Source organism: Zootermopsis nevadensis, unplaced genomic scaffold (genome assembly GCF_977971745.1).
Source record: "Zootermopsis nevadensis isolate Lab colony 2312 unplaced genomic scaffold, Znev_1.0 Znev_ptg000021l, whole genome shotgun sequence".
Lineage (NCBI taxonomy): Eukaryota > Metazoa > Arthropoda > Insecta > Blattodea > Termopsidae > Zootermopsis > Zootermopsis nevadensis.
In genome coordinates, this window is record NW_028259153.1 from 6619345 (window position 1) to 6645103 (window position 25759).

At 40.7% G+C, this 25759-nt stretch overlaps 1 protein-coding gene across 1 annotated transcript; it reads left to right on the forward strand.

Moving 5' to 3' along the window:
- The first annotated feature begins 9831 nt into the window (after nucleotides 1–9831).
- LOC147873146 (uncharacterized) lies at nucleotides 9832–17016 on the forward strand. Its single transcript, XM_087352604.1, has 11 exons — nucleotides 9832–9982; nucleotides 10980–11073; nucleotides 11429–11555; nucleotides 12305–12429; nucleotides 13933–14120; nucleotides 14251–14367; nucleotides 14453–14582; nucleotides 14924–15028; nucleotides 15751–15836; nucleotides 15935–16816; nucleotides 16974–17016. The coding sequence occupies exons 1-11, from the start codon at nucleotides 9918–9920 to the stop codon at nucleotides 17014–17016; spliced, it is 1962 nt and encodes a 653-aa protein (XP_087208730.1). The 5' UTR covers nucleotides 9832–9917.
- The last annotated feature ends 8743 nt before the right edge of the window (nucleotides 17017–25759 follow it).

Consider the following 25759-nt stretch of genomic DNA (forward strand, 5'->3'; position numbering starts at 1 on the left):
AATCTCATCCTTACTAGACTCGTATTAGGCCAACCATTTCACTGCTGTAAGCAAGATAAATCGTTAAGAAACAACGTGCTCTGTATAACTCCTAGATAGAATATACCGGCTTTCGCCATCTTTTGATGATCAAAGACATTAATGTATTGATTTAAAAACTTCTATAATTTATCAAGGAAGAAAGAAAATATGACATTCATTTTCTAAACCAAACCAAACATGGAAATGTTTAACCCAATCTGTTTTGTTTACAGAATTAAAAAGAAAGACAAGCGCATAACTGAGCTGCCTTCTCTGTCTGTCTGTACGTCCGAGTGTTACATTAGCAGAAATTCGAAGGATATTTATGAAAACTTGTATTTTGAGTCAGCACTGAAAGTCCACAGAAGAATTTACTTACGCTTCTGTTATTGCTGCTACGGATAACCCGTCCTTCGACGCCATCCAAAGCCCCTTGGATGCAGACAGCATTTTTCTTAATTACATTTCTGAGGCGACCGGCGATACGAAATGCGCGCTGGTTCGAGTCTCGGGAGAGAAGGAAGTTTCTCGTGAGCTTTCGACCGGTGCCAACCCAGCTTCGTGAGGAAATTGGGGAGCTACAATGAGTAGCGTAATCCAGTTATGAAAACTAGCAATGGCTGGGGGTCACTCTGTATCTGGTTGGATGATCGTTCACCTCTGTTTAGGCATGTGAACGTGAGGCCAGCAGTCAAGTTAGTCGGCTTTGGCTCTCTGGAGCTGTTACTCTACGGATTTAATTAAATTTATTATACTTCTGTCTCCTTGCTTACAAAAGGTTAATTCCAGTCCTGCATGCCATTTTATACAAACTGTTGCACATACAAAAGTAAGGTCCAGTTTACACAATCTAATTTCAGAATTTGGAAAGAGAGGAAGAAAATGCTCTGCTCAAGTTAAACATTGTAAAACAAAGTTTATTAATTAAGAAATTTGGGGAAAAAAGCAGATAGAAACAACCAATGTATACAAGCTCTCAATGCATTTCAGTCCTGATTATGACAAACTATCATTCTTGTGCTGATGAATGATTTATGAACTGGTTTAACGGTGGACTTTCATCTTAGAAGATTCTATTCCTGGACTGTGGTTTGGATAATCAAATACGGGCATACCTCGGAAAAATTGCGGTTTCGGTTCCAGACCACCGCAATAAAGCGAGTCACGCAAATTTTTTCGTTTCCCTGTGCATATAAAAGTTATGTTTGCACTATACTGTAGTCTATTAAGTGTGCAATAGCATTACGTCTAAAAACAATGCGAGAATCACCAAAATGTGACACAGAGACACAAAGTGAGTACACGCTGTTGGAAAAATAACGCTATTAGACTTGCTCGACGTAGGGTTGCCATAAACCTTCAATTTGTAAGAAACACAATATCTGTGCCTGTACACACATATACTCAATACAACGATATAATTTTGGTATCACCTATTTCATTTTCAGTACCTGAATTTTTTCTTGAAATGCTGTTGCATTATTTCAATCTCCAAAACAAATTGTGTAATTCATCAATAAGCCAACTTCATTCCATAACTAGCCAAGTGCTCGGTCAGAGAACTCTCATATGCCATGCACATTTTAATTTTCAAGCAACAGACATCAAACCCTGTCCGTATTTCATGAAAGTATCCAGTTACCGAAATAAAATATACATTTTTAAGAATATTTTAAATAATGCAATTAAATATGATGAGATCAGAAAACATACTGGGAACCATGTCATATCAGAGTTGAGCTGTTATTCTAAACAGTGTTTAATATATAAATCTACTTTAAGTGGTGCAAATTACACACATGAAAAACAACTGTTTTACATTTGCAATGCCAAAAGAGGATGGTTCTAATAATAATAATATGAGAAATAATCAATAAGATTAAAGACATTTTAAAAGTAAACACCAAAGGAACTTTAGGTGAAAAATTAGTATGTCATTTGGGAAAAGGTTTTCAGAAAACATAACCCAAGTTGTGTCCCACTGGTCAATATATGGCGAAGTCTTTAGAAATAAATGCTTTTGTTATTATTATTATTATTATTATTATTTATTATTGACTGCAAATGGGTTTATACCCGGTGGCAGTGTCCTACAATAATATACAAAACAATGAGACAGAACAGAACAATGAGATACATCAACACAATGAGACAGAACAAAACAATAAACAAAAGGACACAACAAAAACAATAAGACACAGTAAACGATGAGATACATCAACACAGAGACAGAACAAAACAATAAAAAAGGACACAACAAAAACAATATGACACACAAACAATGAGATACATCAACACAATGAGACAGAACAAAACAATAAACAAAAGGACACAACAAAAACAATAAGACACAACAAACAATGAGATACATCAACACAGAGACAGAACAAAACAATAAAAAAAGGACACAACAAAAACAATATGACACACAAACAATGAGATACATCAACACAATGAGACAGAACAAAACAATAAACAAAAGGACACAACAAAAACAATAAGACACAACAAACAATGAGATACATCAACACAGAGACAGAACAAAACAATAAAAAAAAGGACACAACAAAAACAACACATCCCACTCCAAATCAACCAACTCATAAATTACAAAACCACCCAACCTCAAGTACTTAACTTAAAAAAAAAACAACTTAATACCACCTAGACATAAGACAATAACTGTAATGTATTACAAACGTCATGAACTGATGCACTCACACAACAATACAATGAGACACAACAATACAACATACCACACTCAAAATAAAACATCTGACACACAATAAAAAACACACATCCACTAATTAATCACAATACTTAGAGTAGAATATAAAGTCCGCTCTCAGTACATGAAAATTTTATCCCAAAGAACTACAGCCCTTCATCACTTGGAGACTAAGAAACTTCACTTCCCTTATCACCATTTATTCCCAACTTAATAACCCTTAGCTTGTAACTACTTTTCTGACCCTCTTTCTAAAGGTGCCTAATTTACAGGGGAAAGACTCTAGCACGCCTGGAGGTAATTGGTTCCAGCTTCTTATGGTCCTATTTACAAAGGAATATTTGCCTACATCCGTTCTTTGTTTCCTAGTCCTAATTTTCCGAGTATGATCGTCCCTGCCCAGGTAGCATGGCTTTAATAATCTATCCTCTATCATTTTCCAAGCCCGGCCCCCCGTGTATGCTTTGAAAAGGGCGCACATTCGGGCTATCAATCTACGCTGTGCCAATGTTTCCCAACCAGATTCGTTCGTGAAATTTGCAAATTTAGCCGCTCTCTTCTGCACCCGATTTAGGGCTCTTACCTGTCCTTCCCTGTAAGGGTGCCAACACACAGCTCCATATTCAAGTATCGGTCTCACTAGCGACGTATAAGCTAAACGTTTCGTATTGTTATTTCCCTTTTTTAGTATACGCATTACGAAATGGAGAGCCTTCCATGCTTTAATTAGTGTATAATTCACATGATCTGCCCAGCTCAGATCACTGCGAATAAGTATTCCTAAGTACTTAAAGCTATTTGCCTCTGGAATTAATTGATCCCCAAAAAAGTAACTCAGCTTATCCTTCACCCTAGCTCTATTGAAGCTGACTGCTTTACTTTTACCTGGATTTATCTTCATTTCATTTTCTACCGCCCATTCCCATAATCTATTCATATCTGTCTGTAACTTATCAATGTCACTACTATCCATTATTTTCCTGTATACTATACAATCATCAGCGAAAAGCCGTATATTTGAATCAATGTTTTTCCAAATATCATTAACATAAGCTAGGAATAGCAAGGGACCTAATACGCTCCCTTGCGGCACTCCTGACGTTACCCTGACTTCATGAGATAGCTGTCCGTCCACTCTTACTCTTTGCGAACGTCCTAAGAGAAATTCCTTTACCCATAACACTACCCTCAAGTCCACACCGGTTGCAGCAATTTTTGTAATCAGCCTATCGTGTGGGACTAAATCGAATGCCTTTGAGAAATCTATTATAACCGCATCAGTCCTGATTCCCTCGTCCAATGAATCAGCAACATCTTGACAAACCGTGACTACGTGGTCTAAACCCATGTTGACCCTCATATAACCACTCACTCCTTTCCCAGACTTGCCTTAGATACCCTGCTATAACGTGCTCCATTTGCTTGCAAACCACCGAGGTTAAACTGACCGGTCTATAGTTCCCAACTACCGATCGATCTCCCCCTTTATAAATAGGGACCACTATAGCCTTCTTCCAGTCCCCTGGGATAGAATTGTTGTTCATCGTTACCTCCAGCAGACGCGCAAGGTATGGAATCATTGCTTCCCCACCTAACTTTAAAATTTCCCCGGGGATGCCATCTGGTCCGACGGATTTATTTTTCCCGATTGCTGCTATCCGTTTCCTTATGATATTGATACTAATGGTAAACGTTTTATCTGAATCTGTTGATTGGATTAGCTGGTTATTTAGCGAAATTATCCGTTCGCAACTGAATACCGACGCATAATAAGCGTTTAGGGAGTTGGCCTTTTCTATTTGATCTGTGATGAGGTTTCCTTTTTGTTCTACAATCCTAATGGCATGTATCACATAATATGGATATTTTATTTTGCCAACTGAAGACTTTTACGGAATCGCACCAACTTCATAGATGTATTAATACACGCGTAGCTCCTGCACCATAAGAATTAACTTCGAAGATGTAACCGAACTGACCATAAGTCACTTTTAAAGTTATACTTTATCAACATTTTGAATATTGATTGTTAGTTCTCCCATTTAGTGAAATGCAGAAAACAGACAGCCATACAGAATCTCTGGTTTTGTATCCCTCGACAAAGCACAGTACATGAGATAACACAAATAGTTAAGTTCATGAAAGTAATTCACTTACATCGCTCTCAGCAAATCCATGAATTTATGAAGTACAAATAGAAGGTTCTAAATGGTTCTTCTCTGCACTTGAGAACCCAGTGCTAAAACTTCCTTCTCGTATAAAATATTGCGTATGTGCCAGAACTCAGTGTAACTCTTCAGTTAAACAGTTAATTCACCCCTAACTCTCTCCTGTCGTACTGAGTTTCCGAAACTTGTCCGTCACCTAGTAATCTGAACAGAACACACAATTTCAGAAACTGCACATTCCATCCCTACGTAAAAAAGTGGGGAAAGTCTTCTTAGCTGGGTTCAGTAGAAAGAGGTATATCAGTCACTAAAGATTAGTCTGAACAGGATCAGGAGAATGTAAAAAAAATTATGTAAGACTTGAGGTTCTCACAGCGGTGAGTATGAAGATTTCTGTCTTCTGGGTTGATGCGCTGTGTAGTCTGGTCGATGTTTACCAACGTTTCGGAGGTCATACTGCCTCCATCATCAGGACGAGTTTTGAAATTTTCACATCGGAGAGGCTGAAGATTTCTGTCTTCTGGGTTGTTGCGCTGTGTAGTCTGGTCGATGTTAACCAACGTTTCGGAGGTCATACTGCCTCCATCATCAGGACGAGTTTTGAAATTTTCACAGCGGAGAGGCTGAAGATTTCTGTCTTCTGGGTTGTTGCGCTGTGTAGTCTGGTCGATGTTTACCAACGTTTCGGAGGTCATACTGCCTCCGTCATCAGGACGAGTTTTGAAATTTTCACAGCGGAGAGGCTGAAGATTTCTGTCTTCTGGGTTGTTGCGCTGTGTAGTCTGGTCGATGTTAACCAACGTTTCGGAGGTCATACTGCCTCCATCATCAGGACGAGTTTTGAAATTTTCACAGCGGAGAGGCTGAAGATTTGTGTCTTCTGAGTTGTTGCGCTGTGTAGTCTGGTCGATGTTAACCAATGTTTCGGAGGTCATACTGCCTCCATCATCAGGACGAGTTTTGAAATTTTCACAGCGGAGAGTCTGAAGATTTCTGTCTTCTACACAGCACAACAACCCAGAAGACAGAAATCTTTTAAAAAATTACATTACAACACCACCTCTCCTTTTCAGAAAATAAATATAGTTATACAGTTCCCATAAGTAACGTAGGACTGAACTTGATTATTACAGTAACATCTAACAGTGGATGAGTTATAACAGACTGATTGCTATAAACAGATGACCAAATGTTTTATGCTAATATTTTTTTTACTGTTTGTGACATGTCCAGCCTCCATCACTAAGCATTATAGGTCAGGGATAACTATATATACAACTTGCCTTTACATTAAAGACTGTGCATGTCACTCACAGATTGTATTTATGAATTTTATTGAGAATAAAAACAGCAAAACTGTTCCTAAAAATCATTCAAGTACGTGTGTAATGGTGAATTAGTAAGTTCTTTTGGATGTAAGGACCGTGTCTCCTACTTTTATCATCCATTCAGCACAGATTACACATAATCCAGCTGGCCATATTTTGAAGTTGCTTACTGTTAAACCATTTACCTAGTATTAAATTCCTATAGTACAGGAGTTTGAAACCAATATTATTCTAAGACAAAGACTAAATATTATTTAGGTAAGCTTTGGTAATGTTAATATATAAGTAACTTGTTCTTTCTAAGTTTGTATTTTTAAAAACACAACATGTAATTATAAGGATTTCATTACGAAGTAACACTAAAAATGAGAGAAAATGTGCATGTATGTGAGAGAGACTCGAGATTCTCATAGCAGTGCGGATGATGATGATCCAGGCTGTGATACAAGTCTTCATGCCATCAAAACTTATTTCAATAACAAACAATTTGGAGTTATATTTGAAATAAGAAATGTAAATATTCTTTGTTAAGTTGACTTCAAAGATATTAACTGAAAAAAGACTGTCTTCTTAAGAATTATATGTTATGTAAGACTTGAGGTTCTCACAGCGGTGAATATGAAGATATCCGTCTTCTGGGTTGTTGCGCTGTGTAGTCTGGTCGATGTTAACCAACGGTTCAGAGGACATACTGCCTCCGTCATCAGAGTATGAAGATTTCTGTCTTCTGGGTTGTTGTGCTGTGTAGTCTGGTCGATGTTAACCAACGTTTCAGAGGTCATACTGCCTCCGTCATCAGAGTATGAAGATTTCTGTCTTCTGGGTTGTTGCGCTGTGTAGTCTGGTCGATGTTTACCAACGTTTCAGAGGTCATACTGCCTCCGTCATCAGGGCGATGTCGGAGGCAGTATGACCTCTGAAACGTTGGTTAACATCGACCAGACTACACAGCGCAACAACCCAGAAGACGGATATCTTCAATTATATGTTACTTTACAAAATCACAATTGCCTACCACTCAATGTATGCAAACCTCATTGGTCAATTCCTTCTCTGGGAACTCAGGTGCTAAAATAAATGTCAGTCACTCAGACATACATAACACATTTAATCATGAAGCTCTCCCCCACCCCAGAATTTAGTTTTCTGATCTTTTTGTTTTGTTCCGCGCCTCAGCTTGCTCGGTTCTACGTGTATGCGGCCCGATACAACGCGAAGTTTTGCGGATGCCAGGAAGCCTCCGGGCTCGAAGATTTTCACCTGTGGGTGTTGATTTGCACAGCGAGTGTCAGCGTAGGATGTGTAATTATTGTAACAAAAAACATTAATAATTAATGTGTATACAATCCAACAAATATTGTAGAAAAAAATGTAAAAATATATATAAAAACTAAAATTATAAATTTAATATGATTTGAATTTTATTTATAAACACACAAAATGAACTTTCATTTTTTGAAGAATTATACAGCTTGGCCATCAGGTCGTAGTTTGATTGTCGCTTCATTAGCCGTAACCTTTTGGTTACCGCTGTCATGTCACATGACAATTATTATTTGCTCTCTGTTTATTACAGTTACTAAACTTTTAGTTGTGCTTATATGAACAGAACAATTTCTCTTTAATGCAGCATTTGGTTAAAATATAGATTTCACTGCAAACAAAACTTTATCTCCAGCCACCAAAAAATATCTAGTCTTTAAAATGTCAAGCACAAATCATGAGCAAACTCACTGTTTGGATATGTTTAAAAACTTATGAGCTGATACCTGGAATCAAAACTTCCAAATGCGAGGAATGAATACCTAACCCCAAATGTACAAGCATTATAACTTACCGCCTTGCTGAGCATATCAATCTCTCAAATTTACCACTAGCACAGAAAATATCATATCAGCTTCAATCACTATGTGCCATAATCTCATACCAACAAAACGTAATTACAGGTAGCCCTCGATTTGCGCCGATTCAGAATAACGCCTATTTTGAAACCAGAAAGTCAAAAAGTGAAAATAAAATACTATTATTTACAACGTTTTACAATGTTTCACGTACTAATTCTTATACTAAATCGTAATTCTTACGTCGCTGATTTGGAATAAAAATTATAAATATAGTCATCTCAGCAATTACGTATCTTTCGTTAACGCGAATTTGCTCCAATGACATCGATAAATCGATAAAATCTGTTTGTGAAATGCAAACTTTTGCATATGCGAGTTTGCTCTTATGCAATTTCATTCCTGGCGCTTTAAACTTTCAAAGGACTAATTTAATCTTTGTGAAGGCCCCGGGGTTGTTTTTACCACGCGATTTTCTATAGGTCGAAGTCTTACATGAATGCAACTATCGCATAACAGCAGAGATGACTGTACACATCAATCACATGAAAGTATTGCAGTCAGTCGCGGGGATCAACGAATTGCCGATTGTAAGTGTACAAAATATATTTTTTAAATTCCCTTTATTTTATTTATGATATTTCAGAGCTTTAAATGTATTTCCAAAATATTTCTCGTCAATGTTTGAGTGCTGGGAACGCGTGTCATTGACTTCCCATTGATTTACATTATAAAAGAGGTTCAATTTACGCCGATTCCGATTACGCCGGTTAGTCGAGGAACACATCCCCGGCTTAAATCGAGGGCTACCTGTACTTACATTGTCACTGACTGACTTATTACTTTGTAACGAGTACTTATTAAACGCTAAACAAACCACACCCACATGTGTAACACCACCTCTAATTAACAAAATCATTTCAGAAACAGTCACTACTCACCTCCATTAACAATACCTAACCTTAAATTTCAATATGCTATGACCCACATATTCACTAGAAATCATAAAATTCTCAAATGTGCCACAGCCACAACCTCCACTCAATGCACACAGCGAATTACATTGGCACTTATTCACCAAATTCAGGCAAACAGTTTTAACTCGCAAGTGTTCGAAAATGAAATTCGAGGTTTTCTAGGGAGCAAAAGATTAAGACAAATCTGCGTCCTCAATCTTATACCCTGAAGATGGTATCAGATAAAATACTGTCAACTTCCTGAGGAAGGAGCAGTGCCATGAAGTTACTTATTTGATTAACTGAATGGTTAAATTTTGATTAACAGTTTAGTTTATTAGGTATTTAATTTGTCTGTTAACCAGTTAGTATGAGTATAGGTGTCTTCCCGGATGTTACGCGGTGAAGTCTAGTAGAAACTGACTGAAAGGAGAAATCACACACACTGATGGTGGAGGCAGCAAGCTCCTCTGTAACGTCGTTGAACTTCTATCAGACTACATGGCGCAACATCCCACATCTAAGACATTCAAGAAGCAATACATGTGTGTACAACAACAGAGTTATGGTTCCCATACGGTACGAGAGACATTTTAAAATGTATGCTTCTTCAAGAATCCTAAAGGGGATGCAGCTGATCGTAAAGTTTATCAACTTTGAATTCAAATTTAAATTATGTGACACACCAACCACCTGGTGCCACCTTCGAGACACAAACGTGCTGAGTGTGCACGAGTGCGCCATTAAGTATCACCTGTGTCTAAGGAGACGACGTGTGACGTCAGTTGGAGATTAAGGCAATCATGAGAGGGCTGGTATATAAGCTAGTGGAGGAGCTGTGTGCCTCATCTTGAGCTTGAAGCAACACCACCAAGATGTCTGCTGTTCAACTGCTCGTCGTCCTCTTCGTGGTTGCGACATCCTGCCACGACGTAGTAAGGTGAGTTCTAGAAGAAATGAAAATACTGTTAGAATTTAAACTGAGGGAATTAAGTGTTAAAAAAAGCACTAGGCCAATGAAACTGAGAAGTTCAGACGCACGTAGAACGAACTAAATACGGTGAGGGTATCTGTCGACTATGCCGCCAGCACGGCCTATCAGCTATGCACGATCACAGCGACAGAAGCTGCCTTTCGTAGTCCCAGCGGCACAGCCACCGGCGGACTTCGACACATATTTACCTGAACACACTGAGAAATTACACGAACACCAGCGGAGAAAATCAGAGCACGAGGTGATATTCAAATCGCGCAACCCCTTCCCGTATAAGTTCAACAGCGTTATTGCTTAGATCAATCTTTCTATATAAAAAAGGAAATCTTGTGGTACATCACGGATTGATCTAGAATTCTCATCATTTAAAATGTCCAACAATTCTGACTATTTCCATCGTCAGGGCGACTGCTTGTCTGCAATTCGACAGTCGGTACTTAGTACGGTCTTCCACAAAGAGAGGGCAGGGATTTCCTTTCGGACGTAACCCTTTGCAAGTTACGCACGACAAATATCGTTAGAAGTACTGACTTTTCCGATCTGGGTTTGTCAGGTGAATAAGATCAGAAAAATAAACGTGATCGCCATCTCTCAACATTTAAGCTAACTATTCGGGCTTTTTAATAGCATAAAGTACATGTTATCATGAAAACACACGAACAGAAAATGGTTTTTAACAGAAGCAGAATGGAAAGTGTTAAATTCTACGATTACAGCAATCCAGCCGCTTTAAACATTTACTCAGAAAGAAAGCGAGGGGTGTTTTCGGGCATGCCATAGTCTAAAGGAGAAACAGCAAAAAAAAGAGTAATTTGTTATGAAAGTGTCAGGATAAACAGTACGACATGAGTGGAAAAGAACGCACGCATCATCAGAATGCGAGTTGGACTAAAGAAATGCACGCAGCTCCAAACTCTTGTGTTCTTGTTTTCTGTCCAAACAGGGTTCCTTTACAACAAGTAGTTTTTCGGGGCGCCGAAAAACACCAGATTATAGCAGCAGATGGCACCACCGAGGAAGTGATAATGGCTCCCAAAGTAAGTAGATACAAAGCGTAGCATCCACAGGGCAGAGCCCCCCTGTCTTTTGCGTGGCCTCGTCTGTCATGTAGCCCTAAGTCGTGTTCCCGTGTCTTCAAGAGGTCGCCACGGAATCTTGTCGCGAGACTGATTCGGGGTGGTCAAACTTTTCTCTTACCTCAGGCCACAAATAATTTTCTCTTTCGACTGAGGTCCAAGGAACCCCCTCCTAGCAACATTTGTAAAAACTGATCACTAAATCAATTATCCTTTACAAAACTTATCCAGAAATTAAAAATTAACATGGCGTATGATCAAACACCGAAATGTGAACAGCAATTCATTTGTTTTTGCTCTGCGACTTTCATTTCAGATCGGACTTCTAGGGCAGATCTACCTAGGGACTCCTCCCCAAAGGTTCAGGGTGCTGATGGACACGGGTTCGTCCGACCTGTACGTCGGGTCCGTCGAAATGTGCAAGTCGACTCCGCATTACTGCAGTACGTAGCCAAACTCGTTGAAACTCAGAACACAATCTTCGCAGCGCTTCGGCAAGTGACGCCCCATTCTGTCACGAGACAAATCTGTTGCCTCAGCAAATGCTGAAGATATTACTGATCTTCGCGATGGACATGCGTGTCTTCCGGGTGTGAACTGAATACACAGACACAACGAGTTTCGAAGAAGGGCGAGTGAGCAATGCCTGGGAACTTTCACAGGCGATACTTCTCCCCCCCCCAAAGATATAACGTCTATCCTCTCTCCGTCTCAACCCCAGGAACTCGGAAGGCTGTGGCAAAGTCCCCTCACTTACAAGAGTCCATTTTGAATTAATAATTATACCAAACGAATATTATACGTTTGTACATGTGAAAAATGAAGGGAGATTTAGTCGGGGACATTCAGAGTAAATACACACACTGGCAGATAATATCGTGTACTTGCTCATTCGGCTTCAAAGAGCGCTGTTTCAACGACAAGAGTTACGTAACAATGAAACGAATTATTATATTTTTCGGAATTAGAGAGAGAGACAAGAACGCGGTCGTAGGCTATTCTAAGTTTCTTTCCCAGATTTAGACCGGAATAACTCAGTTAAATTACGAACAACTTAAACACGGACCACGATTTTTCTCGGCAAATAAATTGTGAGGATGTGCGTAGAACTGACGTGGACTCCAGAGTCGGGCTCTTTCTAGGTGACAGGCCCAAGTTTCTCGTTAATCCGCGCGTTTCTCTTGTGCTGTAGAGTACCACGACGTCTTCAGGGCGGACCTGTCAGACACGTACCACCTGGAAAAGCAGTACGGAAACATCTCCCTGTCGTACGCCGAGATAAAAGTGTACGGTCCTGTTGCCATGGATACGCTGACAGTGAGTATGAATCATCAACCCTCGTACTCAGTTCAGAAAATCCAGGCTTCAGTTGTTAACATGTTTGCATAGCAATTAAAGTGTTCACTGGTGAAAACGACAATTCTTTTGCGGAAAAAAAAAATAAATTGGTCTCCTGTGCATAAGATTGCATCGTCTGATACAGACACCATAATCAGTGTCATAAGCTATTTCACGGAGGTCAGAAGTTTTCGCTGCGGCGATAGTGTGGACTGCGGTCTTCTGAGTTGTGTCGCCGGTGAAATGCATTGCCTCGGCATTCCACCTTGGTCACCAGGTACAAGACTACAAGGCGTCACAATCTTGAAAGACAAATTTCCAAGATATTTAATTCACAAAAATGTTTCAATTTACCATGGAAGCGAATGTGACATGACAGTATTATTGAAAGACGTAATTCTAGAAACATTTTCTGTAAGCACAAGCCTTCGAGAGAAAGAACGGCAACTTGTAAAGCGAAAAAAAGTACACAAGAAACCCACGAACACAAATCACGAAGTGGCAACTGGGTATTAAACATGTACGCTGTTCAGCTGTTTCACACAGCTCACAGGGCGCATACGAGGTGCGGTCGGAAAGTTTCAAGACTGTGTCAATAGAGGGCGAACCGGATGTAGTACGAGCTTCTGCCGCTAAGAGGTTGGGCCTACATTCATAGTGAATCAGTGTGCCAGCCGGCATCATCGAATTAGCATTTGTTTCTTAGTTACGGGCGTTTTGGTAGTGCATTACACCGACCCTCCTGCGATTTCGGAATGGCGGATTTTCATGAACAAATCAAATTTTGCCAAAGACTCGCCAAAACGGCTATGGAAACCTATGAAATGCTAAAGCAAGCATTTGGGGAGTCCGCAATGGGTCGTGCACAAACTTTTGTGTGGCATTCACGTTTTAAAAATGGCCGAACCTCTGTCGATGATGACGAGCGTTCTGGACGACCATCTTCGAGCACAACGCCCGAAAATGTTAGGAAGATTCGGCAGGCCATTCACGAAGATCGACGTCGTACCATCAACGACTTGTGCGACATTGTTGGGATAGGCTATGGGACCTGTCAGCTGATTCTAAAGAAAGAACTCCACATGCGACGCATCATGACAACTCGCCAGCGCACACCGCCCTCAAAGTTCGGCAGTTTTTGGCCTCAAACACCATGGCCGTCATCCCGCACCCTCCTTATTCGCCGTGTGACTTCTTCCTCTTCCCAAAGATGAAAATTCAGCTAAAGGGAAGGAGATTTGAGACGATAGAAGAGATTCAGGCAGAATCGCAGATGGTGCTTGACAGGCTGACAAAGAAAGATTTCCAGGGATGCTTCCAGGCTTGGCAGCGGCGCTTTGATCGTTGTGTTCACTCCCAGGGGAACTACTTCGAGGGTGATGGATGAATTTAATACCTGAGATAAGTGTACGGGTTTTTTATAGGCGCAGTCTTGAAACTTTCTGATCGCACCTCGTACAAGTCGCAATCCATGCGTTACAGGTGGGAGGAATCCGCATCCCAGACGTCGCGTTCGTGTCAGCGAACGGCTTCTACCAAGCCTACCACCTAAAAGCCCCAGTTGACGGCATTTTGGGTCTGTCCTTCCAGGAAGGGTCGCAAGACCCCTCGCGGGCCACCCCCAACAACAACTTGATCCGGGAGCCTACGTTCTCGCTGTACATCAAGAAGTGAGTAGCCTCCGCATAAACTTGTGCGCGTGCAATGTCCATACGGTCACCCGAGCATACTCTAAGACTCGGAGGTACTTGTTGCTTCATGGTTGTATTAACAAGAGAAAATCTCTTATGCACTGTAAAGGGACGGTCAAGAGGGAAGCGAGCTGATCCTCGGTGGCTCGGACCCGAAGCTGTACATCGGGAACCTGAAATACGTGAACATCATCTCGAAGGATGCGTTAATGGTCGGAGTGGACAGGTAAAGTGGCAGCAGTCTAATGAGATCTGGGGTTCAGAGGGCAGGGGTGCTCTAGACCACGATTCACTTCTCGCCTGTGTTTCAGTTTTGCGGTCGATGGCGTCGAAATCTCTGGAGCAGACAAGTACGACGCTGTCGTGGACACTGGTAACACTGCCATCTACGTCCCTCGCCTCCTGTACTACCAACTGCCAAAACAACTCGCTGTGAACGGGGTACGTCAACCTCAAAAACAAAGTTCAACATAATTGGCACAGTAACTTAAATGAGGCCACGACCTCTTCCTTTCATTCCACTCCAATTTTTTATTCAGTGTCATCCTCTCATTCGGCGCTATATGCTCTTAGATAATTAAAAGGTATCGTTAAATAAACTATAAATAATATAAACTTCTTAGAGTTGACAGCCTCCAGCCTACTGATTACATTACCCTAAATTACAATGTAATTTGTATTGGCTTAACAACGTCGTGATTTCCACTGTGCTTGTCGTGTAGTCTGGACTAAGGATGCAAGAAATGCAAGATGAATTTTAACTCAGACCTCTGTTTCTTCAGCAGCGGCAGCAGCTACCGTGTGATCAACTTCATGGTCTTCCAAATCTAAACTTCAGACTCGGAGGCCATGACTTCTCGTTGGAAAGAGATTTCTACGTTTCCAGGGTGAGTTATGCAACGCGACATCCAAGAGCCTCTTTTTCTAGTTTCTTTAATTATATTAAAGTTTTGTCGCCTTTATATTAGTAGCAGTACATGTAAATGTCATTTAATGAAGTTGGCACAGGATCGTGGCTACCAGGCAGAGTTATTAAAATATTCTACTTTACAGGTTTAACATTAACATTAACTGCGGTAGTATCAGCTGTTGAGAGACCTCCCAGTAGACTACAGAAAGTTGCGGAACAATCGTCTTATGTGTTGTGCTCAATAAGCTTCCTTTTTCTCATACAGGAAGCGACGATTTAATCTTTTCCAAGCAGATTTTTATTTAAATAAATCTTCGTTTGTTAGTATTTTTCCACGGTGATTTTGAAGTCGCAAGACATGTGGTTATTGGTTCTGACGTGAACAGAACAATAAATGTACCTTAGACATCCTTAAAATACGGGCAATTTGCGGGCCTACTATCACTTTCTCAAAAAATAACTCCACTCCATAGCGTGAGATGACATAAATAAGGATGGCGTACGTGTGGAGGATGTAAGAAATGTTCACACAATTTTAGTAAGAAAGCCTCGAGGAAGGATAAAACTTAAAACAAACTTTGGGAACTTGTGTGAAGGTGTGGTCTGTTGTGAACACAGTAATAGACCTTGAACCAATGGCGGGGAATGTCTTGACCACTTTCTGAGCGGAAGTTCCAATGCTCTGATCTGTTGACGCAGGACGAAAGTGGCTTCTGTCAGATCTTGGTGTTCCCCACATCGGACGACGAGGACCCGTTCGTGTTGGGCGCAGTCTTCCTGCGCAAGTACTAGGTAATAAAATCCTGTCAAGGTACCAAGCGGGATTCGTAAAAGGGAAAAGAACCACAGATAATATCTTTATTATCAAAACCGCAATTGACAGGTATCTAAGCGTTAAAAGAGGCCGTATATACTGGTGTTTGGTGGACCTGGAAAAAGCCTTTGACGCGATTGATAGGAAGGCCTTATGGTTTAAAATGAGACGGAAGGGAGTGAGTGGAGGAATGGTTGAATGTATCAAGAGAATGTATGAGGGAACCAAATTTTGTGTGAAGTGTGGAGAAAACGAAGTGACGGACCTGGTTGAACAAAGTAGAGATGTTAGGCAAGGGTGCAGTCTGAGCCCCTATTTGTTTAACATTTTTATTGATGATGTTATCGACTATATCCAGGAAGGAAACATACACGCGCCTGTGATAGGGGATGAATCAATTCCGGGGTTGTTGTTTGCGGATGATTTAGCATTTGGGTCGTTTACGGTGAACGGCTTGCAGAAGGGAATCAACCAAGTGGCGAAGTACTGCAAGGAATGGAACTTGAAATGCAACTTGGAGAAGGCGAAAGTATTGGTATGCAAGAGGGGAGGGAAATTGATAAAGGATGAGAGGTGGTTTATGAATGGCAAAATAATAGAAACAGTGAAGGAAATATGCTACCTGGGTGTGACCCTGGAAAGCACAGGAGGGTGGGCTAAACAAAAGGCTAAAGTAGTGGCGAAAGGGAAGCAGGCCTTAGTGGCGATAGATAAGTGCTTAGCCAGAATGCCACATATGAGGATAAATATTTTAGAAAATGTATACGAGATGGTATGTGAATCGAGAATGATGTATGGGGCGGAAATATGGGGATTAGAGGAGGGATGGAAAGAAGTTGATGTAATCCACGGGAGATTTTGTAAGAAGGTCTTAGGGATACCAAGGGTCGGAGCAAATGGGGTAGCCGAAGTGGAACTGGGGAGAGACAGCAGGAGGAGCAAGGTTTTAGGGTTGGTCACAAAATTTTGGTTAAGGATTTTGCAAATGGACAGGGATGATTTAGTAAGGAGATGCTACGACTGGCAGGTACTGAACTTGAAAATTGGGGGATGGGCTAAGGGGGTAAAAGAGGAATTAGATAAATTAGGGTTGGGGTATATTTGGCAGGATCCGCAAGGAAGAAGTGCGGGCAGGACGTGCGAAATTTTAAAGGAAAGGTGCAACGCCATAGAACGACAGAACGTTTTTGCTAAAATTAGAGAAAAGAGATCTCTGGCGTTGTACGGGGAGATGAAATCAGGGTGGGGTAGACAGGGCTACATTGGTTGCTGTACGAGGGTGGAGAGAGAGGGATGGGCATGGTTCAGAGCGGGTATTTGGAAGCTGAGAGGGATGAGGGGGGGCATGGATGGGAAAATATGCCCTTTATGTGGGGCGACAGAAAGCGAGATTCACATACTATTAAAGTGTACGGAAACCGGGAGGTGGAGGGAACAGCTCCTGAGGAACAAGTGGTTCACCGTTGGCGAAGAGTTGGCCTTCAAGAAAATTTTAAGCACTACGAATGACACGGAGGTCAGGGATGTAGGGAAATTTCTGTACAAAGTAAGATGTAAAAGACAGGTCAAAATTAGGAATTTAGAACTGCCACTGGGGTAGAAGGCACGAGAACAATACGGAAGAGTTATGTAAATAGTATTAGGGATTAAGGAATAGTCATGTAGAGTAGCATTAGGGAATAGTTGTAGTAAGCAGTAGTGCTAATAGTGCTACGTATGTAAGGACTGTGGCCGTGAAAACCTGGTGTTAGGCGGCCACAGATCTCTGTATATAGTCTAAACCAAATATATTATATATTATAACCTACTCAGAGTTCAACTTGAACGACATGACCATCGGCTTCGCGCCCGCTGTGTAGATCCTGCTTAATTCTAATAAAAGAGTTTGATGCGCACTGACTTTCAGAATTCTATTCATGTAGTCGATACCCCCACCCCAACTTATCTGTGACCTGACCTCACGTCCATCTTTACCACCAACCTTCAGACACCGGAATGAACACTAATTATTTATTCTTTAAGATGGACGCTGTAAAATTCTAAGCTTTATAAGTACCTTCATTCACGAACAACTCATTGGCATGTCACTTAAATTCACCTCCATCTGAAGCTGGAAACGATACCTTCCTTCATACAACTCAAGAAGCCGTAATGAAAATAACTTTTAACACAGTTTCTTCACATCCTTCCAGACGCCAGACAAATGATTGCATGAATTACTACCGACAAGATTAAGTTTCTATGGAATTCAAGGCATAGCTGGACAGTGGTTTAAATCATACATTCACGACAGGAAACACCAAGTAGAAATAAAATCACCCGTTTCATAAAACAGCACCTACTCAAACCGGGGTGACATAAAACATGGAGTTTGTCAAGGTTCACTACTGGTCCTATGCATTTCCTCGAACATGTCAATGATCCGCCTGCAACCATCAGCCCTCGGTCTGATGATACTAGTATTATTATTTCACATCCAGAAATCAACTACTTTCAAAATTGAATGAAGTGATTTTGAACTTAAACATGATAGAAAGCAGTATAAACCTAAGGCAGAATTTGTAATTTGTGGTGACATTAATGTTGAATATCTTACTCAAATCTACCTCAAACAATGTCTGAACTCCCTACTAACATCCTTTAATATCATGTCAATAGACAACGTCCCCACACGATTTAAAAATTACTCCAGTACTGCTACTGATAAAGTCTTTATAGACAGTTCCAGGAAAGATCATATTTCTATTGAACTAGTTATAAATGGGCTCTATGATCATGATGCTCAACTTCTAGTTAATAATCTATCTTTAATTATGATAATTACTGGAAAAAATTCAGACGTATAAATAATTACACTATTAAGAATTTATAACATACGTAAATAATGAAAACTGGGAGTCAGTATTAAACAGATATGATGTAGATTCAAAATTTAACACATTCCTAAATATATTTTTAATAAATTCATGTGGTAACGATCAAATATCTACAACGTTACTAAAAAGCTGCACAGACCAGATTGGTGCTTCTCTAAGTTATCTGTGCAATCGATCTTTAGCCGTGGGAGCTATCCCAGAACGACTCAAATATTCCAAAGTTAAACCTCTGTATAAAAAAGGTGAAAAATCTTGCATGTCTAATTACAAACCAATTTCATTAATAACGGCATTCTCTAAAATGTTTGAAAAAAGTTATATATAAGACAGTAAGTGATTTCTTAATCTCAAACAACGTCTTTGCAGGTGAACAATCTCTCAACTGATAAAGCCCTGTTCAGTTTTACAGATGAAATCTTAAGTGCACTAAATAATAAGCGCATGTTGGTGGAATATCTTGTGATCTTGCTAAAGCTTTCGATTGTGCACATCATGAATTATTACTATAAAAACTAAATTTTGATAGAATTAGAAATGCAGGGTGTCCATAAAATACTTTACAACTTTAAGACTAAATTAAAAAAATGATAGACAGTGTCGGACACTGCCGCAGTTATTTTCGTGTAAACGTCAATCGCGTATAGTATATTGAAATTAAACAAAATTTTTGTTTTGAATCGTTTAATTCATTTGCAACTTACATTTATTGAATACAGGGTAGTGGTATGAGAAGTAGGATACATAGCTTTGAAATTATTTGAATACCTCTTGCAAATGTCAAATCTATATAAGTTTTCCCTTGCGTGGCTGGTTTGTCCAAATCATTCACTAGTTCAAGTTTAAAGAATTTCTGAAGGTATTCACAGCCTCGTATCTTTTTGAGTTTTTGAGATACACACTTGGAGCCCATTATGAGTTGTAACATATACACTCCTCTTCAAAACAACACTTTCATTTAATAAATAAAACAAAACAAAAATTGAAAATTCCATCTATCGAACTATACCTTTCTATTACATATGAAGAAAAAATTCATAAATGTTCTTTTATATTATTCTTTCTTAACGAAAATATTAATTAATAATTAATAGTTTAACTTAGGGATATTGTAAATATAATAATTTTTATAAATGACTATTTCTTAATTGGTATACATCCATACTTGACCCAGGCTCGTCAGAGTTGTCCGAGCGCGCGCTTACGTTGCCTATATTCGCGGCATTACTGTGCGTTGGTTTTGGGTCCGGGACCGGCGTTTTCGGTGTAATTCTCTTTGGAATTTTGTGCTCTACGCATTCGTGCCCGATTTTTGCAATTTTGGTTTTACTTTGCCCTCATATATCGCGACATTTTAAGAAAATCGGGACATTTTTAAACTTTTTCATAATCACAGCATCGTATCTTTTTGCATTTTTGAGATACATACTTGGGGGCCAGGATGAGTTGTAACATATACACTCCTCTTCAAAACAACACTTGTTTCACTCGGATCGGATAATTAGTCTCTGAGATATGATCCCATTAATGGACATGTATCGAATCCGGAAAGTCGAAAATCGTGGGTTCAATTTGAGCGTGCGCAGTTCGCGACGTCCGGCCGTCACGAATGTCGGAGCTGTACTGCCACAACCTTTCATCCTTCCTCCTTAAAACGAGACTAAGATGGCGGCGCCATGTCTATTTTCAGCCGAGTTATTGAAGTTTGAAATTACGAGGGTCGCTCATTAAGTAATGCCACACATTTTTTTCTCAGCCAATAATGAAGATAGAAAAGTGTACTTTTACATGCTTGAGATTTGATGTTTCCCGCGTTCGTGTACGGAGTTTCAAATGATTCCAACCGATAGCGGAGCTGTAGTGAACTGTTAAAATGGCGTCTGTGAACGACTCTCGTTACAAGCAACGAGCTGTAATTGAATTCCTTGTTGCTGAAAAAGAAACGGTGGTGAACATTCATAAACGTTTGTGTGCTGTGTATGGAAGCTGTGCAGTCGATAGGAGCACCGTTGGTCGCTGGGCTAAGAGAGTTAAAGGTTCAGGAAGTGAAGAAACCGAGCTCCGTGATCTGCCGCGCTCTGGGCGTCCTGCCACAGCCGCCACTCCAGACATGTTGAACCGCGCGGATGCCATTATTCGTGAGGATCGGCGCATCACAACTCGACAATTGGCCCAACAGCTTTCAGTCAGCAATGGAAGTGTGATTGCAATTATCCAGGCTCTCGCATATTCGAAGGTGTGCGCAAGATGGGTTCCACGAAGTCTCACAGCAGACCACAGGATTCAAAGGAAAACGATTTCTTCTGAATTGTTGGAGCGTTTTGATGCTGAGGGAGAGGTCTTTCTGTCCCGGATCATTACAGGTGACGAAACCTGGATACACCACTTTGAGCCAGAGACAAAAAGGCAGTCAATGGAGTGGCATCATCCTCAATCACCGAGAAAGAAGAAATTCAAGACAACTCCCTCCGCCGGAAAAGTCATGATGACTGTCTTTTGGGACAGTGATGGGGGTCATTCTTGTGGATGTGATGCCAAGAGGTGCGACCATCAATTCAGACGCGTACATCAGGACCCTGAAAACCCTCAAGAAGCGTTTTCGACGAGTTCGGCCTCACAAGCATCCAGCAGAAATTTTGCTCCTGCACGACAATGCACGCCCTCACACAAGTCTGAGAACCCGGGAAGAAATCACCAAATTGGGTTGGACGGTGCTACCCCATCCACCCTACAGTTCAGATCTGGCACCCTCCGACTTCCATCTCTTTGGGCCACTTAAAGATGCTATCCGCGGAACAAGATTTGAAGATGACGAGAGCGTGATTCAAGCAGTGAGGACATGGCTACGTGCACAGGACAAGAGCTGGTACCGGCAAGGCATGCATGCACTTGTTCCACGCTGGCGTAAAACCGTACAAGTTGATGGGGACTATGTGGAAAAATAGTATGTGTAAAGGAAACATTGATTTATATTGTCACTAAATTTGAGCCATCTTGAATAAATATGTTCTGAGGAAAAAAATGTGGGGCATTACTTAATGAGCGACCCTCGTACTTCGACAGAAACTGTCCCTCATTTGGGCGCGATTGCCTCCCCACACCCGGCATCGATTTTAAAGACGTTTTCACGTCAAAAAAACAATAAGACACAAAAAACACAAGACACAACAAAATAACATAAGACAACAAAAACAATAAGACAGAACAAAACAACACATATCACACTCAAAATAAAACAACTCATAAGATTACAAAACCATAAGGCACAACTATTTAAACACAACAGACAACCTAAAGTACATAACTTAAAAATTCAACCAGACATAAGATAGTAACAGTAATGAATTACATACGTCATGAACAGATGCACTCACATTTCATCAGAACCTTCTCTACACTTCACTACACTTATGAAGCCTTCCCATCCTCACTCCACTTTACCCCCCTTCCCTGTACCTCATTTATCACTTTTCTAACCTTCTTCCTAAAAGTACTTGATGTACGAGGTGCGATCAGAACGTTTCCAGACTGTGTCAATAGAGGGCGAACCGGATGTAGTACGAGCTTCTGCCGCTAAGGGGTTGGGCCTACATTCATAGTGAATCAGTGTGCCAGCCGGCATCATCAAATTAGCATTTGTTTCTTAGTTACGGGCGTTTTGGTAGTGCACTACACCGACCCTCCTGCGATTTCGGAATGGCGGATTTTCATGAACAAATCAAATTTTGCCAAAGACTCGCCAAAACGGCTATGGAAACCTATGAAATGCTAAAGCAAGCATTTGGGGAGTCCGCAATGGGTCGTGCACAAACTTTTGTGTGGCATTCACGTTTTAAAAATGGCCGAACCACTGTCGATGATGACGAGCGTTCTGGACGACCATCTTCGAGCACAACGCCCGAAAATGTTACGAAGATTCGGCAGGCCATTCACGAAGATCGACGTCGTACCATCAACGACTTGTGCGACATTGTTGGGATAGGCTATGGGACCTGTCAGCTGATTCTAAAGAAAGAACTCCACATGCGACACATCATGACAACTCGCCAGCGCACACCGCCCTCAAAGTTCGGCAGTTTTTGGCCTCAAACACCATGGCCGTCATCCCGCACCCTCCTTATTCGCCGTGTGACTTCTTCCTCTTCCCAAAGATGAAAATTCAGCTAAAGGGAAGGAGATTTGAGACGATAGAAGAGATTCAGGCAGAATCGCAGATGGTGCTTGACAGGCTGACAAAGAAAGATTTCCAGGGATGCTTCCAGGCTTGGCAGCGGCGCTGGGATCGTTGTGTTCACTCCCAGGGGAACTACTTCGAGGGTGATGGATGAATTTAATACCTGAGATAAGTGTACGGGTTTTTATAGGCGCAATCTAGAAACTTTCCGATCGCACCTCGTATACGTGCTACCTTTCTACGCTGTGCCAGGGTTTCCCAGTTCTTACGATATGCAAATTGACATGCTTTCTTTCGCACCCGTTCTAACTCCCTGTAAGGATCCCAGCACGCAGCCCCATATTCCAGAATCGGACGCACTAGTGACGTGTAGGCTAGACTTTTAGTGTTACTATTTCCCTTTTTGAGAACACGCATCGTAAAATGAAGTGCCTTCCAGGCTTTCTTCACCGTACAAAATACTTGATCAGCCCAGCTTAAGAGAAGAGCAATACTCGGAGTGTTCGAGAATTGGGCGATGAAGGGAATGTTTGAATTGAACGCCAAAGAAATGACACCAGGCTGGAGAAAATTACATATTTCACTTCTCCATGATTTGCAGTTATTCAACAAATATTTATTCCAGACGCAATTTAAATCAACATGAAATGAGGCTTTCATAACAGTGAAAATCTGGGCCACAGTCTTCCACGGTATTAAGCCATGTAGTCAGGATTTAAGATGGAGGTGATAGGATTCTGCAAAACCTTGGTAACCACAAACAGGACTACAAACTGTCATAACGCAGATTACTACAATTCCAATTAATTTACACCAGTTAATTAGTTTAGAAACTACACACCACAGTGTAAAGTTTAAAATTCTAAAACTTTGTGAAACAGTACACACAGACTTTTTTAATGTACAGCCATAGTCAGTTCTGAAACTCTTACTTCAGAATGCTTGTCATTGCAAGTACGAAAATCATAAAAAAGGCAAACCTTCCAATGGCAACTACATGAAATAGAGGTCTTCTACAATGATGTAAACAGTCTCTGAAAGAAAGTTTCTTTTCAGCAATGATGTTACTTATCACTTAATAATAATATCAAGCTTTACAGCTGAGTAGATACAAAATCCTTTGTAATTTCTGGCAGTCTTATTTTACCAACATTTCATATGTCCTTGCTGTCTTCATCAACAAGGCGACGATGAAGGCCTCAGGGTCCTCTCAAACCTTGGTAAGCTTCTTCCAGACTGCACGGCGCTACAACTCAGAGGACAGCAACCAAAGCCACCAAGATTTTCGTCTCTATCTATGAGGAAGTCACAAAATATCTCAATGATAGAGTCGTCCCGACACTTGATGTACAAAGAAATATTTTGAGCCTAGTTCACTGGAAGACAGAGCGCTTGAAATAGAATATTATAATAACGTAATTGTAGAATGCTGTGCTGTGTAATTTGATACAAATTTGTCTAAATTATGTTTTTAGTAATATACAGAGCACCAACAGGTGACATTTATTAACAAGATAAACAGCATTATGGACTACCTTTACAAACCGAAAACGGAATTTGACATCTGTGGGGATATAAATATTGACTATCTCTCTGAAAGCTGCCGTAAGCAATGTCTAAATTCTCGTTTAGCAACGTTTAATCTTACACCTACAGTTAGTTTTCCCACAAGAATTCAAAATAACTCAAACTCTGCCATTGATAATATTTTTGTAAATAGTTACAGGTTAGAACACATTTACATTAAACTGGTAATAAATAAGCTATCTGACCTTGATGCTCAGCTATTACTGGGTACTGGGAACGTCCCGTTCTTCAAGTGCCTGAGCACTGCGGGTCCAAACATTTCGTTGGCTTTGTCTATAGATATTCGGTAGGACTCCTTGGACGAGAGATCGGCCGTCACAAGGCCTCTACCTGTGCACAGAACAGCACAACACAGAAAAACATCCATGGCTTGAGTGGGATTCGAACCCAAACCAAACGGCACAAGACCACGCCTCAGACCGCGCGGCCACTCTTTCTTCATATTAACGCAATAATTTCTGTCTAATAAACTTTAAATGGAAAAGTTTTGTTGTACGCGATTTTGATTCATATTTCAAATACTCGATCCAATTTCCTTCAATCTTTCTGCGTAGTTTTGTAAGAATAAATTAAAATAAAGTTTATACAAGACGACGACCACAGCCGGTTTTGGGCGTCTTGGGCACTGGGATTGTGGGTTCGCATCCAACTCGCGTTTTTCAATCCTGTCTCGTGCAAGTGGACATCTGTCCCTTGTCAAAGGAGTCCTGCCGAGTGGCTTCAAGGATTCCCACTTGCTTCTGAATTGGAACACGCGTACGGGAAAAACTGGAGAAGAGGAAATTCAATGCCTATTAAAAGCATTTTCCGTTTTCTGTTAGCTGCGCAGACGCAGTAATCTCTTCAGGTCGCTCCTCTGAGTGCACGTGTACCCTTCCGAAGTCGCATCACGAGTTCCTGATACTTGAGGCGTCTGCAGCGTGCAAATTTCAAATTAAAACTGAATAGAAATTATTTGCCAACACAGACTTTGCTCCGAGTGGCAGAACTTTCAGCGAATGCGTCGTTAAATTTCTCATGCTGTTGGACATCTTCATTACCAGGAATGGTAAATCAGCATAGAATTTAGTGATGTGGTTGAGCACGTGAAAAATTGTGGCTGGTAAACAATTTCAAGTTGTCAGACTCGAAATAGAAACTTTTTACGCACAAGAAAATCTCGTGCAAAATTCGCGTTTACGCTTCTAACCTGCCTCGGGAATTAAATAATCGCATTCCTACAATCGATTTGATGTAGGTCCGAGACCGGTTGCCCTGACT

Bases quoted from the DNA above. Each gene is read 5' to 3' on its own strand.
- LOC147873146 (XM_087352604.1), top strand. From the start codon at position 9,918: ATGTCTGCTGTTCAACTGCTCGTCGTCCTCTTCGTGGTTGCGACATCC. The intron at 14,121-14,250 runs GTGAGTAGCCTC...TGCACTGTAAAG, and splicing joins TTCTCGCTGTACATCAAGAA to GGACGGTCAAGAGGGAAGCG. The intron at 15,837-15,934 runs GTACTAGGTAAT...CGCAATTGACAG, and splicing joins GGCGCAGTCTTCCTGCGCAA to GTATCTAAGCGTTAAAAGAG.